The following is a 13507-nucleotide window of genomic DNA, read 5'->3' as shown; positions in this document are numbered from 1 at the left end:
TTCAGAATCAAAATCTAATACGTTTACTTCAAATTTTACAAAGCAAAACATCTAAAAACTGCTTATAAAATGACATTTGCTAATGTAAATACTAATCAAGAGCCATATAGAATAAAGAGAATAATTTCAATGTTAATGTAACCTTCCCGATATAATATATGACTAGTTCCATTTCTGATCAATTTCTGCGGTCGTAAGCTGGATTAGTAAAATTAACTGCCGGCGTTCTATACAATGGATTTGATACATCGTAACCGGCCGCAGCGGACTCCTTTATAAGTTTATTGTACTCCCTTTTATCATGAGCGTCAATGAGAAGCTTCCAACCAATTACCATGAGGAGACCAATTAATAATACACCACCGATAGCACTTCCGACAGCAACTAAAATAATATATTTTATAAGATTCGACGAAAATTGTTATCCCATTAAATACTTGGAAGATCGACGCACGCATAAAAGTATGTAGCAAAAATGAGTAGATTTTCTAAATAGGGATTTTAAAGGATTTAACACTTCTCGTTACGAACCAACAGCAAGACAACTGTAAGAATATTCTCTAATTGTTTTTGATCTTTTTATATTCGAAGCATATCTTTTTAAGTAGAGTCGTTACATATTAGGCCTGTAGCAAATAAAACATACCCCAAATATCCGCTTTAGCTCGTTCGTCTAATTCATTCTGAATTACAACTTCCAATGTGTTAATAGACGCTATCGGATAATAGTATAGGAAGGTTAGTGTTTTGTCATCTTTTAAACTTTTGTGACACCACTTTGCCTTATGTTCGCGCCCAGGCGCGTGCATTTCTGTCTTATTAACAAGTATGACACCCGTAGTTGTTTGATTGTATTCTTCATCACACTTTGTTTTGTTATTATAGAAATTACATAAGGCGTAGTCCTCAAGCTCCTTACATCGCTTCTGCGTCAATTCTTCACAATCGTCGCAAAATTTTCCGGAGCATATTTCCGTTGTACCATTCTGTCGTTGACAGACACATTCTCCGCACTTACACTGTCCTCTTCCAGAACACACCTAAAATAACACTAGAATAAACTTAAAATTTCCGTTATTATTACCAGCTATATACCACACAGTGCTTCTTAATTATAAAAATCGACAGTTTATGGTGAAAAAAAATGAAATACGTAGTTTATTCTTACTTCGTTGGAAATGGGTGCCATACAACTATGTTCATCATCGGGGCATCGGCAGTCATCGCCAATCCAATTTGGGTCACATGCACAAGTACCATACTGACATCTACCATGACCTGAGCATAGAAGGCCACCTGGTCGAGGACAAGCATTGTCGTCAAATTGGCAGAAATCACCAGAAAATCCCTTTTTACACTCTTCACATTTACCGCACCTGAGACATCAATAAAAAATCACCTACTCTACGGTTGGAAAATTATGGACCATCCGGAAAAGAGCTTAAGAGGGCTTATGTTGTCTGGGTACAGGTGTAACACGAAGAGGCCATTTCCAGACTTATAAGCATAAAATTTTTAGTACACTGAAGGAAAGGCTGACTTAGACATTATTATGAGAAATTACATTTTCTGTAATTGGCTATAATATGTTTTAGTAACGTAATTTTACCTGCATATTCCACGACCACTACAGTAGTTTGCATCATCAACATTTGCTTTACATTTATCCAAATTATTTGTATTTGTGTCTGTTCCTTTACAATCACATATACTACCGTATCTAAAATAAGAAATAATTGGAAAAACTATACTCCTAACGCTGGTTAGGAGTGTAGGTTTTTAGTATTTAGGTATGTATTATAATATTCATTATCCTTATTCTTACCTATCATCATTACATTTACATACTCCACATTGGAATATACCAGCGCCGCTGCACAACGTTGAATTAATTTCTCCCTTGGCCTCACAATCACAATGACAATCGATTTCGAGTTCTATTTTTAATTTTTCATCCAAAGATACTGGACCTATTTCCAGTGAATATTTCATTTTCTTCTCATTGGATGGACATGAGTTTATTTTTAAAAAGCCTTCCATTTCTAAAGATTGCTCGTGTTTGATTTCACAAATACCACTCTTTGTACAATCAGGTACAAGCTTTGCTAATTGAATAGGACGGGCTATATTTGAATCAATAACCACTGATCTTACTAACCCCTATAAGACATATAGAGATAAATGAGATATTGTTATGATTTGAAAAGAAAGTAAAACAGATTTATTTTACTTACCAAATATTCATTTATTATCATATCGACAATATTACCGGTTAAGGGAACATATTTAGCTCCAAGAATTTTCTTTTCTAAAGCTTCGTAAGATCTTTGAACTTTGGGATCCACAGCGAATATTATCTTGATATTGTTTTCAGTAGCAATTTTGTTGATTTGACTCACTGAAGGATAGTCATACGTTAGTGCTTCGGAATAGGTATTATTCTCAAGATGACATTTCATATCATTAGGCTTTATAGCTCCAACAAATTTTCCATCTCCTGCACTATGATATACACCATCAGTACATAAAACAATGATACGCCTTGCATTGTTTCGCCAATCTATTTTGTCTTTACAAACCATTGCCTGCATTATTGCATCGAAGGCAGCTTCTGGGTCATCATAATTAGAGCCGTCCGGTTCGCCAATATTTTTAACGAAAAGTTTAACGTCATCAGTTAACGACAAATGGTTTTTAAAAGAATATGATTTATGAACAGCTAAACTGAAAATTATAAAATCATTACATATGTTAATATTGTAGTATATGTGCACACCTGGTCAGTAAACGAGCGAAAAATCTAGGCTATCTAAAGTATCGCAGGATGTATTTTTTTTCGGAGTTGTTTACTCTATTCCCCTCCCCTTTTACTAAAAATAATAGATGATTGATAATTACTATAGTAACTGGATGGCCGAGCTTTGCTCGGTATTTTTATTTTTTTATAAATTGTGTTTTTTGGAAATTACATTTAAGTACGAATTACATACTAATCAAATATGAAATATGAACAGTATAGAATATATATGCTGAATTGCTTTAGTGTTGTTGTGTCGTTAAAGCAATTTAAACAAAAAATAGTATTATTATTCGCTGATAGATGTCAGGAAGATACATGTTTCAGTTTAAATTGGGACCACTCAAACACCACCTTTTTGTTATTTTCTATCATTTATTCCCCCGAAACCCCCCGTATACTAAATTTCATGAAAATCGTTGGAGCCGATCCCGAGTATCCAATTATATATATATATATATATATATATATATATATATATATATATATATATATATATATATAAGAATTGCTCGTTTAAAGATATAAGATTCGTTTTTGTTTGCCTCCTTTAGATATATAATATTTTTATCGCAGAACAGTCTGTGCTTTGTTGACATGTAGACCGTTGTGCTACCGCAGGAACTGTGGAACTAGATTATTTTCTTAAACTAACTTACTCGACAAATGGCATCGCTGGTTTTTCTACAAAGCTTCCAATACCAAAACGAACATTATTAGTTAATCTAGTCAATTCTTCGTATATTTTGTTAGCTTGCTGAATAAGTGTTTTCGTATGCTTCTTCATTGTGGTAGAGTAGTCCATGACAAAGTATATATCTAATGGATAATCTTTAGCAGGTTTATAGTTCATTTTAAAAGAAATTAATGCATTTGGGCGTGCTTTTATTTCTAATTTTTGAGGCGTAAATTGCACAACTTTCGTTCCATTTAAACCGACATTAAATGTATCATTTTGAATGATATTGAAACTTGAAATCGGTGGGGGAAAATAGTACTTTTCCTTGCACCAATCATTGTTTTTTTCCGCATACTCTAAGGTTTGGCAACGTCGATCATCGTGTTCTTTCTGAAAATAAGGTAACTCTTTTGTTTTTAATAAAGTAAATACACCTATCCATGTCGTATGAATAAACATTAATTTAGATATTTCAATCTAATTTTGCAACAAATAGTAATGAGAAGAAGAAAAACTGTCGGATTAACTGAAACTTAAACGTCTATACGAATTGTAATTCTTCCTTTTATCAGTGTGTTTAAAAGTACTTACAGCAGAGCACCAAACACATAGGTCTAGAGTATATCCTATACAACCACTACATGTCTTGAAATTTTTACAATTCGATTCACAATATACTAAATTTAATTTAAGATAAAGGCATATCAAAAACACGACCTTCATTGCTTAGTTCTGATAATACGTGTGATCCTTTAAAGTCTGCTTTGGTTGAGGAAATTTTATAATTATTATGAGTTAATAGGAAGATAAATATAATATGTGCGTCATTATGTCGGACAATCCAATTCAAATTAATTGGATACATTTAATTTTCCCGTTGTGAATATATTTAGTATTTAATAGTGAATATACTTAGTAATTAAAACTGTTCTTAAATATTATGATTATAAATGAATTGAATGTCCAATGATACGACGCGACGCTTATCATATTTTCTTAAATTATCTACAGATATGTATGACATAAGCATAACAATTCCGTTGACCTAAACATAAACTTAAATCTCAGTAATAGTGCAAAATGAGTATTATTTAGCGTTTAATTGAACATAAATATCTATAAATATAACATATTATTTTAACATGTCATCTAATAATAATTATTATTCAAGGAAAATTTATAGGGTAGGACGCGTATCACAGTTAAGTTTAATTAATGTCAGAAATATTTGTTCAATTCAATATTAATTTATAACGTATTGTACCATGAAGCTTATACTACTGACATTCTGTGTTTTCTATGCAATTAAATGCTCTTATTCATGTGAACAGCATTATACTTGCGAAGGGTGTATCAGAGACCCTGATCAATGTATTTGGTGTGCTTTGGTGAGTTCCCTTAGATTACTGTATAATTAAAAGGAAATATTGAATCAAACATTCAAGTGCAAAAAAAATATAAAAGCCTCAGACGAATTCAGAATCCAAATGTTCCGTAAGGATATTATTTTTCTTAACACTTGCTCCTAAATACATTTAATAACAATATAAACAACCCAACATTGTTAAGATGTAAATATCTCTTTGAATTTACATAAAGAAAACAGAGATTTTAATAACAATTTATTTATAGGACAATTACAATGGCACTCGATGTATGTCAGCAAAAAAATATCTAGACTCCAAGGTTTGGTGTGTTGGCAACACAATAAATCCGAAAAGTACCATGGAAATTGGTGAAAATAAACAATTTACTTCAGAGGCTGGTCATGTTATTCAGATAAAACCACAAAACGTTAAACTCAAGCTTAGACCAGGTCAAGAAGAAAATTTTGAATTTTCCTTTAAAAATGCCGATAACTACCCTGTAGATTTATATTTTCTTATGGACGGATCGACTACTATGAAAGCTATGAAAGATCAAACACGAGACAAAAGTGAAAACATTTATAAAACTATGAAGAGCATGTCAACTAACGTACTAATAGGAATGGGAACTTTCGTGGACAAAAACACTCTACCATACACAACGTAAGTGTCTGACAAAACTATATTTGTTCTGTTTTTATTAAATACTTACATAATTTTTACTGTATTACAGCTTAATTAACAGTAGTTTAGCGTACTCCTTTAGACATCGCTTGAAGCTGACGCCTGACTTTAAAGAATTTCAAAATGTAGTCAATAATACAGAGTTTGGTTTAAACTATGATACACAAGAAGGAACATTAGATGCGCTTGCGCAAGTAATGGTGTGTAATGATTTAGTTGGCTGGAGAAAAGAGTCGAGAAAAATAATCATAGTTTTAACAGACAGTACCTTTCACGCAGCAGGAGATGGAGGTTATGGAGGAATTTCTCAACCTTTTGACGGAAAATGTCACAGCAACAGTGGTTATTATTCTAAAGAATTAGAACTAGATTATCCCTCTATAAGTATTATAAATAAACTAGCAGCTGATGAGGAGATTTCTGTTATATTTGCTGTTAATAACGACAATAAAAATACATACAAAACTTTAACTGAAGGCGTGTCAGGATCAAAATTCGTAAGTTTTGAACAACCGAACGTTGAAGATGGTATGCCGACCATTCTAAAAACTATTTACAAGGTATGAACTATGAACATATTTGAATTATTTTTACATTATTTATCTACGATTTAGAAAAAAGGAAATAACTGTGTCACAAAACAGCTTACAATCTAGATGACGGTATGCTGACATCAAAAAAGTACTCCTTTTCCTTTCATAGAACTGGACTAAATTAAAAGTGTAGAAAAACAGGAAAGATACAAGCATGTATAGGCTACAAATTTTAAAACCTGTTTCAGGACATAACAAGTCAATTGAAATTAAGAGTCAACATGAATTCAGAGTACCGGGACTATTTTCAAATATCTTTCAAACCGGATTGCATTTCAAGGGCCACTAATTCACTGAAATGTAAAATGAGACCAGGAGGAGAGAAAAAGATAAATGCAACTATAAAATTGTTAAAGTACTTCTCTGGTAAAAATATCAATATAGGTTTGGTAAATGAAGGTATCAGGGAACAACTCACTATAAACGTTGAAATTATTGACTCATGTGATTGTAAACGCGAAGAAAACTCGAGGTTGTGTTCCTCTAGTGGTACTAAGAGATGTGGAATATGCGAATGTAATGAAGGCAGGTCCGTACATTTGTGTTTTTTTTTTATCTGAGTGTAAGGATATGCATTAAACCCCGGCATTTTAAACATAAGCAACACCGGTACTTAGTGTACAAAACATTATAAACAACTATTGCCTATGTAAAGTAGTAAAGAATTATTTTGTAAAATAAATTCCTTTTGAATTTAACAAGGAATTTTCTAATAATATATTTACTCATAAACAAGAATGTCACCAGTCTTTCAGGCGCATGATGATAATGTGTGTATGTACAGTCAAAACATTGACCCTAAAATTTTTGTTTGTAATAGTAACTAGAGGAAATCAAAAATATAAATATAAGCAATTCTGTCGTAAAAAAAAGCTATAAGAATTGGAATACCTCTCTTGGAGAAAGACAACTAATATAGATTCTTAGATTACATAGTATTTAAATATGTTTTTTCAGTACTGGGGATATCTGTCAGTGCAAAGGCAATGTCGTCAGTTTGGGCTCCGACACTTGCCGTCAACCAGACTCTAACAAAGTCTGTAACGGATTAGGTGATTGTGTCTGCGGATCATGTATATGTAAAGAAAGGTAATTGATATTTTATTCATATAATAGTTCTTTTTTTCAATTTTCATTGTGTAATTAAGGGCCCGGGCCCGTTATTCGAATTAATATTATCCTAAGCTCAGATCCTATGTACCTATTTTCCATATTGGCAAGCGGTAATCAACCTTTAGTCATTGCAGCCGAGGTTCGAATTCACTACTTGGGGTTAAAAGATATGGCTAGCTATTAGACGAAACATTGTTATTTATATCATATTATTATATATTTTCTAAATATATTATAGAAAAAATCTAAAATATTCCTCAAATTATTACTACTTAAATTTTCAAACTTGCTTCAAGATAACCTATGATTGTTTTATAGTTTCAAATATTTTTATAAATAAGAAAACATTTGGCGAAATAAAATGTACTTACTTGAATATACTGTCTGAAATAGACAAAATGAATTATATTACGAAATATATAAAACAAAGTTGGGTTTAATTACTCGAGAACTGCTGGACCCATTTTCATGGTTGTTGTTGTGTTGTTTGGAAAAGCGATACAGAAAATACAAAATGTTCATGTAACTGTCAAATATTTCATATTCATCCCGTCCCGTAAACTCTCCCCTCTTACAAGTACATATACCAGCCGAACATATATTTGCATAATAGCATTTTTTTAAATGTCGAATAATGTCAATAAAAGGATTTTCATATATACTGATTATCCAATATAAGAAGCTACGTTAATAAACAACAAATAACCAAATGACTTAATTAAATAAATTAAATTAAATTAAAAAAATGTCAAATCGATTGATCGCACTGATCATTTCAGATGATTCTGTCATCCAGTCAAAGTATAATATTATAAATAGTTATGTCGCGAAAGTGTAATTATTATAATAAACTAGCGGATCCGACAGACGTTGTCCTGTCTACACGTCTTATGACAATATCTAACGATCCAGCACATGGTCACACACGATATAACACAATGATAACAAAACTTTTTTTAAATTTCGGGACAGACTAAAATTAAAATTCGAATATTATTTAAAATTTGACACTGCGATGGTAGCGCCGTCTGTCGGATCCAATGTAAAACATTCCAAAATCAACAACAACTAATAAATTGAAAATTAATTAAAAAAACATTGTCCAGCGGACAAAATTGTGAATCTAAACCATTCCCAGATCCCCTTGAACACACACAAAAAATTTCGTCTAAATCGGTCCAGTCGTTTAGGAGGAGTTCAGTCACATACACACGCACACAAGAAATATATATATAAGGATTAACTTTAGCTATTAGATATTATAAACTAAAGGATGCATAAAATAGGTAATTTTTTTTTATTGATTCTACTGATTTTAGGTTCAAAGGTAAATTTTGTGAGTGTAACGAAGACAGCTGCCCCAGGGGTGAAAACGGGTTCATATGTTCGAATTTAGGAACGTGCGATTGTGGTACCTGTAGGTGCAATAACGGTTGGTCTGGTCCCGATTGTTCCTGTCCCGCCTCTGTAGGCCCGTGTTCCGAGGGAGATGTTGTAAGACTTTTACAATATATTTATTTAATATTTTGGTAACTCTTAGAAAGGAAATACGCGAAACAGGTAGTTTGAACTAGTTAACAATAGATTATAGAACGTACATGAATCATAAAACGTTTCATTGAGTTCTTGGGTTTCAAATGCTAGATTGGTTAAGCTTAGTTTTGATACAGACGAGTTGGAACCCCTTTGCCCAACAGTTAAATTAAAGAGAAACATGATGCCCATTAATTCATCATGCACCAAATGAATTCCCATATTGACAAACGCCAGCTGACGACTGTGATACGTGTGTGTTTATGTGTATGGGTTGGGACGTACATCCGTTGCTGGAGGTCAAACTGAACCACTCGAACCCAATAAGGGCATCTAGACTCTGTTCTATCATTATTCATTGGCTTTCAGGCCATCTCAGTTTACTTGTGATGAAAGTCCAACTTTTGAATTCTGCTTCAGTTGGTTCATCTATTTCAATTTTATAAGAGTTACAATTTAATGTGCTGTCACTCTTTTGGCACTTAAAACGTTATCGCATGCTGTTTCACAAATTTTAGCTAGAAGGGTTTTTAAGGCCTACCTAGCAAGTTAACACCGGCACATACAACGATATACTGCAATAAAACTTATTTCAGCCAGTGTGTCTTATACGTTATGGTTCGGCACCCTTCAAGTATGATACACTAAAAAATACTTCGGCATAGTGGCACTTGTTTAAAACTAAAGTGTACACAACTCAATTTATTAGGTGGTTATAATAGTAGTTGAACGTAGCATTTATAATTTGTTAAAACAGATATCAAATCGTACGACACATCTACGTAGTTTATATCTGATATATTTGCTAGCTACCGTTACTAAATAGTAATAAAACATGCACTACACACGCCTGCTTGGTTACTGTATAAATTGTTATATATAAAATAAAGTTATAATCTACCAAAAAAACACTTTAATGAAATTAATTTTTACACAAACGTTATAGGTCAGTTTCAGGCGTAAAAATATTTGAATGTGTAAAAATATGTGTATGTGTGTGTAACTATAATAACGTAATATTGCTCATGTATGGCGTATTACCACAATTCAATAATATTCCAGGTATGCAATAACCGTGGAAAATGTGAGTGCGGTTTGTGCATATGCGAACCAATGTCAACATGGGACGCTCGCAACGAACAAAATGAGCATTGCCACATATCACCATGCCCTTCATGCCACGTTCCACAATGCCACCGTCTAGAGTCATGTGCTTTATGCCACCTGAAAAAGAAGAAATGTGACTGTGGCCACCTTAACGTTACAGTCATGAGCAATATCACCGAGAGTTGGGCAAAATGCCCAGATGTTAGAGTGGATGTTGGTTGCTATACGCAGATGGTGTATCGGTATGCTACAGACCGGTATGGTATAGATGTTATTATACAGTCGGAATTAAACTGCGCTGAGAGTCATTTTAGTAAGTTCTATTCAATTTTTTTGTTAAAACGCTTTTTTGCACATAGTTATCGTGATTTGTATGGTTGACTTTATCTTAATACTGTTTACAGCACTCGGAGGAATCGTCTTAGCCAGTCTAGTAATACTTGGTCTATTAATGTTATTAATCTGGAAATACATAACCAAGCGGAGGGATAGGCAAGAATTTGAGAAGTTTGAGAACAAATTGCATTCTGAATGTTATGAGAGCCACGAGAATCCAAATTATCAGTCTGCATCTAAGAAGTTTGAGAATCCTGCATTTGGATCGGAAATAAATTGAATTTATTCATACATAGATGTAAAGATGTCAAATCTCTTAGATTAATTAATATATAAGACATAAAAAAGCTCCAGAAATAAAAATAAGTTTGTTTTTATTTAAGTTCTACTATTAACATCTTGAATTTTCTTTCAATTTTATCAAGATAAGCTAGGTATAAATATGCATCTTGAAAATATTACATTTATTTGTTATCCATTGGATGAAAAAAAGAACCGAAACAGCAGTTAGATAATTTGTTCCTTTCGGCTATTAATATTTTAGTGTAAGAGGAAAAGTTAGTAAAGTTACTAAGTCTTGATTAAGAACGCGATTCAAATGTCGTACTGATGTGCACCAATGGATTTGTATCTATGACCACAATTAATACTTGCTCATACAGTGAAGAAAAACATCGTGAAGAAACCATCTAAGGGTAAGGATTCAGCCTTGAGTATGACTCCCTTATGTTAATGTATTAAATTTTGACATAAATCTCGTTTCTGCATATAACCGATCACGTTTAGTTTATGAATATCCCGTATGTTTTTGAGGCAAATATAATGATAGATTTTTTAACCAACAAAGCAATAACAGAAATAAAATGATAATCAAAACAAATTTAAAAAGGTTAATTCCAGTGGCAGTGTACATACGCTTGCAGCATTTCCTCTGTGGCGCGTCTGTCATTGGTCTTAGTATATAATTTTTTAAGCTGTTTCACGTCGTGTGTGAATGAAAAAACAGTTTCGTGTGTTATCACACTGTTGTAAACTTGTTTTTATGTATACAATAAAAATAAAATATAATTTTAAAAATATTACACGTTACGTTCATAATAATGATTTTTTTTTATATATTTTGCTCTGCGAATACTAAATTTTAATACTGGTTTGAAATTTAGCCACTAAGTTAGTTCTTCAATTACACCCTAGATGTCGTAAAGCTGCAAGTTAAAAAAAAGTAGAAAATAAAATCCATCCGTTCATTACTTTTGAAATAACTCCTAAATTTAAAATCACTTTAATAAAAATAAATAAATGTAGAAATGTAAGTCCTGGCCTATTTAAGTAAGTATGAGATTCAGGATACGATCCAGGTCTTAAATTAGTTTAAATAACTCACACTAGGTGACGTATTGAAAGAAAACAATATTTTTTCAATGCGAATGGAATGCCAATGAATGAAATAAACGCATATTACAATAACAACGCTAACAATCAAAAATTTCCTTTAATTCTAATTTCAAATTCTTAATAACAAGCCAAGTGTGCAACTCTAACGCGTTTCTTTAAAGTTGTTTCACCTGTAATACCTGTAATTTAATCCCCACCCCGCAGATGGCGCTGAAAATATCTGACTACAATAATTAATTAAAAATAAAATTCGAATGCAATTTCATGATTTAAAATTACTGCCAACATGAAAACAAAAAAGGAAAAACACAGTCATTTCATTATTGCGCCTAACTAAAATACACGCGCAGCAACATTCTAAAACGCGCTAACGAAACAAATCAGTGTTTGTACGTATATAAGGAACTAAAAATCAGTAACTATCAGAGTCCGATTCTACTCAGTAAGGCAGATTCTAAGGTCAGATCTGCTCTAATACTGACCTGCAATAAGCCTAAATGCAAATTGATGAAAACTGGATGCCATGCCATCACCCATTACTGAAGAAATTGAGAAATTAGACACAGAAACTAAGTCGAACTGGGGAAAAACCTAATCATGTAAATACTAATCTGAAGATCCAAAGAGAACACAACATCTAACTATGATGTAGAAAACTGCAGTAGAAGCTTTGACTCTATTTTTTTCTTTTTTTAGTTTGATTTTCATTTTCTAGAGTCGTAAACATTAAAATAAATAAAACTAAATTCATTTCATAAAACTTAATCTCAACACCTCACAATTTACGTTGTAAACCTAATATTTTACTGATAACAGACGCCAAACGACTATTAAGTTATTACTCAAACAGATTAAAGAGATAAGACACTATATTGCATCTATAAATGTGCTCTATTATTTTAAAACTCAAAGGTTAAACGTCAATATCAACAAAAAATCTTGAAGCGTCATGCTTTGTGCTAAATCATAAGATCGCTAAAAAGAAAAAGCAGTTTCCTCGAATTTTTCTCAATACGAAACGATGATTCATCTCGGGTGTCGCGAGCGATGTTAATGCAGTCTGTGACCAAACGCGCCGCGGTGTTGGCGCGTCGACTCTTATTTGAATTTCGAACGCGACCGTTCAATTACGAGAGTTTTTATTTTAGTGAAAAATTAAATTTGTGAGTTCTTTAAAATGGCGGTTGTGTGGTTTGCTGTGCTATTGCTTTTTACATGTCGGGAAGTTTTTGCAAGTTATCGCGACTGCTCTAATATTGTAGAAATAAGGAGCTGTGACGAATGCATTCGATGTGGTGGACATTGGTGCAACGATCCATATGAAGTAAGTTTATTTCTATTATTATCAAATTAATTTAATGCGATAAGTTTTGCGCGCAAAGACGCAGAGGTCGGCACAATATGAACGTTACTAATGATAATTTTAAGAGTACCAATGTAGAGTTACATTAAAGAGGGTCGATCACTTCTACAACCTACGTGACTATTATGTAAACAAAATTCACAAAAGGCTATCATAGGATAATCTATGCAAACAATCTATTGATCATAATAGAGTCACGTTATTCAGAAATAACAAATTGGCTACCCTCAACCTTGATATAAATCTATACGAATATTAAATTTAACATTCGATTTTGAAACAAAAGGTTGTGACTAATCGATATTTATTAAGACAAGAAAAAAATCCCAAGTGAACGGAAGGAAACAATTGACTTAATAAACTTGACTTGTGATCAAGTGCACAATTGATCTATTTTTTTATCGGACGCCAACAGAATATTTTTTATTCATATTTTCTAATTGCAATCTGTAATTGTAGCAGGGCCTAATGAAATCCATTTAAGATCATGGGAATCTTATATAGAAACATTACGAATTGTTTTATTCATTTCTTTACAAT

At 32.5% G+C, this 13507-nt stretch overlaps 3 protein-coding genes across 3 annotated transcripts in view; 2 read left to right on the top strand and 1 right to left on the bottom strand.

Moving 5' to 3' along the window:
- Window positions 1–20: 20 nt before the first annotated feature.
- Window positions 21–4240, bottom strand: LOC110994254 (integrin beta-PS). The gene is made up of 8 exons (XM_022260801.2): window positions 4068–4240; window positions 3457–3866; window positions 2235–2724; window positions 1826–2160; window positions 1610–1720; window positions 1169–1376; window positions 647–1040; window positions 21–384 (listed from the first exon to the last, which is right to left on the bottom strand). The coding sequence occupies exons 1-8, from the start codon at window positions 4197–4199 to the stop codon at window positions 179–181; spliced, it is 2286 nt and encodes a 761-aa protein (XP_022116493.2). The 5' UTR covers window positions 4200–4240; the 3' UTR covers window positions 21–178.
- Window positions 4241–4636: 396 nt separating this feature from the next.
- Window positions 4637–10573, top strand: LOC110994259 (integrin beta pat-3). Its single transcript, XM_022260807.2, has 8 exons — window positions 4637–4864; window positions 5109–5506; window positions 5577–6087; window positions 6309–6649; window positions 7078–7209; window positions 8553–8727; window positions 9829–10186; window positions 10278–10573. The coding sequence occupies exons 1-8, from the start codon at window positions 4742–4744 to the stop codon at window positions 10487–10489; spliced, it is 2250 nt and encodes a 749-aa protein (XP_022116499.2). The 5' UTR covers window positions 4637–4741; the 3' UTR covers window positions 10490–10573.
- Window positions 10574–12650: 2077 nt separating this feature from the next.
- The window catches only part of LOC110994243 (integrin beta-6), a 36205-nt gene continuing 35348 nt past the window's right edge, over window positions 12651–13507 (top strand). The window contains exon 1 of the mRNA XM_022260788.2: window positions 12651–12928. Coding sequence (XP_022116480.1) covers window positions 12782–12928 — 147 coding nt within the window. The 5' untranslated portion in view covers window positions 12651–12781. The remainder of the gene's footprint in view (window positions 12929–13507) is intronic.

The sequence above is a fragment of the Pieris rapae genome, chromosome 10 (genome assembly GCF_905147795.1).
Source record: "Pieris rapae chromosome 10, ilPieRapa1.1, whole genome shotgun sequence".
In the NCBI taxonomy this organism is placed as follows: domain Eukaryota; kingdom Metazoa; phylum Arthropoda; class Insecta; order Lepidoptera; family Pieridae; genus Pieris; species Pieris rapae.
Note: the sequence above shows the minus strand (reverse complement) of the source record. Positions and strands in the feature narration are given on the sequence as shown.

Bases quoted from the DNA above. Each gene is read 5' to 3' on its own strand.
- LOC110994259 (XM_022260807.2), top strand. From the start codon at position 4,742: ATGAAGCTTATACTACTGACATTCTGTGTTTTCTATGCAATTAAATGC. The intron at 6,650-7,077 runs GTCCGTACATTT...ATGTTTTTTCAG, and splicing joins TGCGAATGTAATGAAGGCAG to TACTGGGGATATCTGTCAGT. The intron at 10,187-10,277 runs GTAAGTTCTATT...TACTGTTTACAG, and splicing joins CTGCGCTGAGAGTCATTTTA to CACTCGGAGGAATCGTCTTA.
- LOC110994254 (XM_022260801.2), bottom strand. From the start codon at position 4,199: ATGAAGGTCGTGTTTTTGATATGCCTTTATCTTAAATTAAATTTAGTA. The intron at 1,721-1,825 runs GTAAGAATAAGG...TTCTTATTTTAG, and splicing joins TGTAAATGTAATGATGATAG to ATACGGTAGTATATGTGATT. The intron at 1,377-1,609 runs GTAAAATTACGT...TTGATGTCTCAG, and splicing joins AGTGGTCGTGGAATATGCAG to GTGCGGTAAATGTGAAGAGT.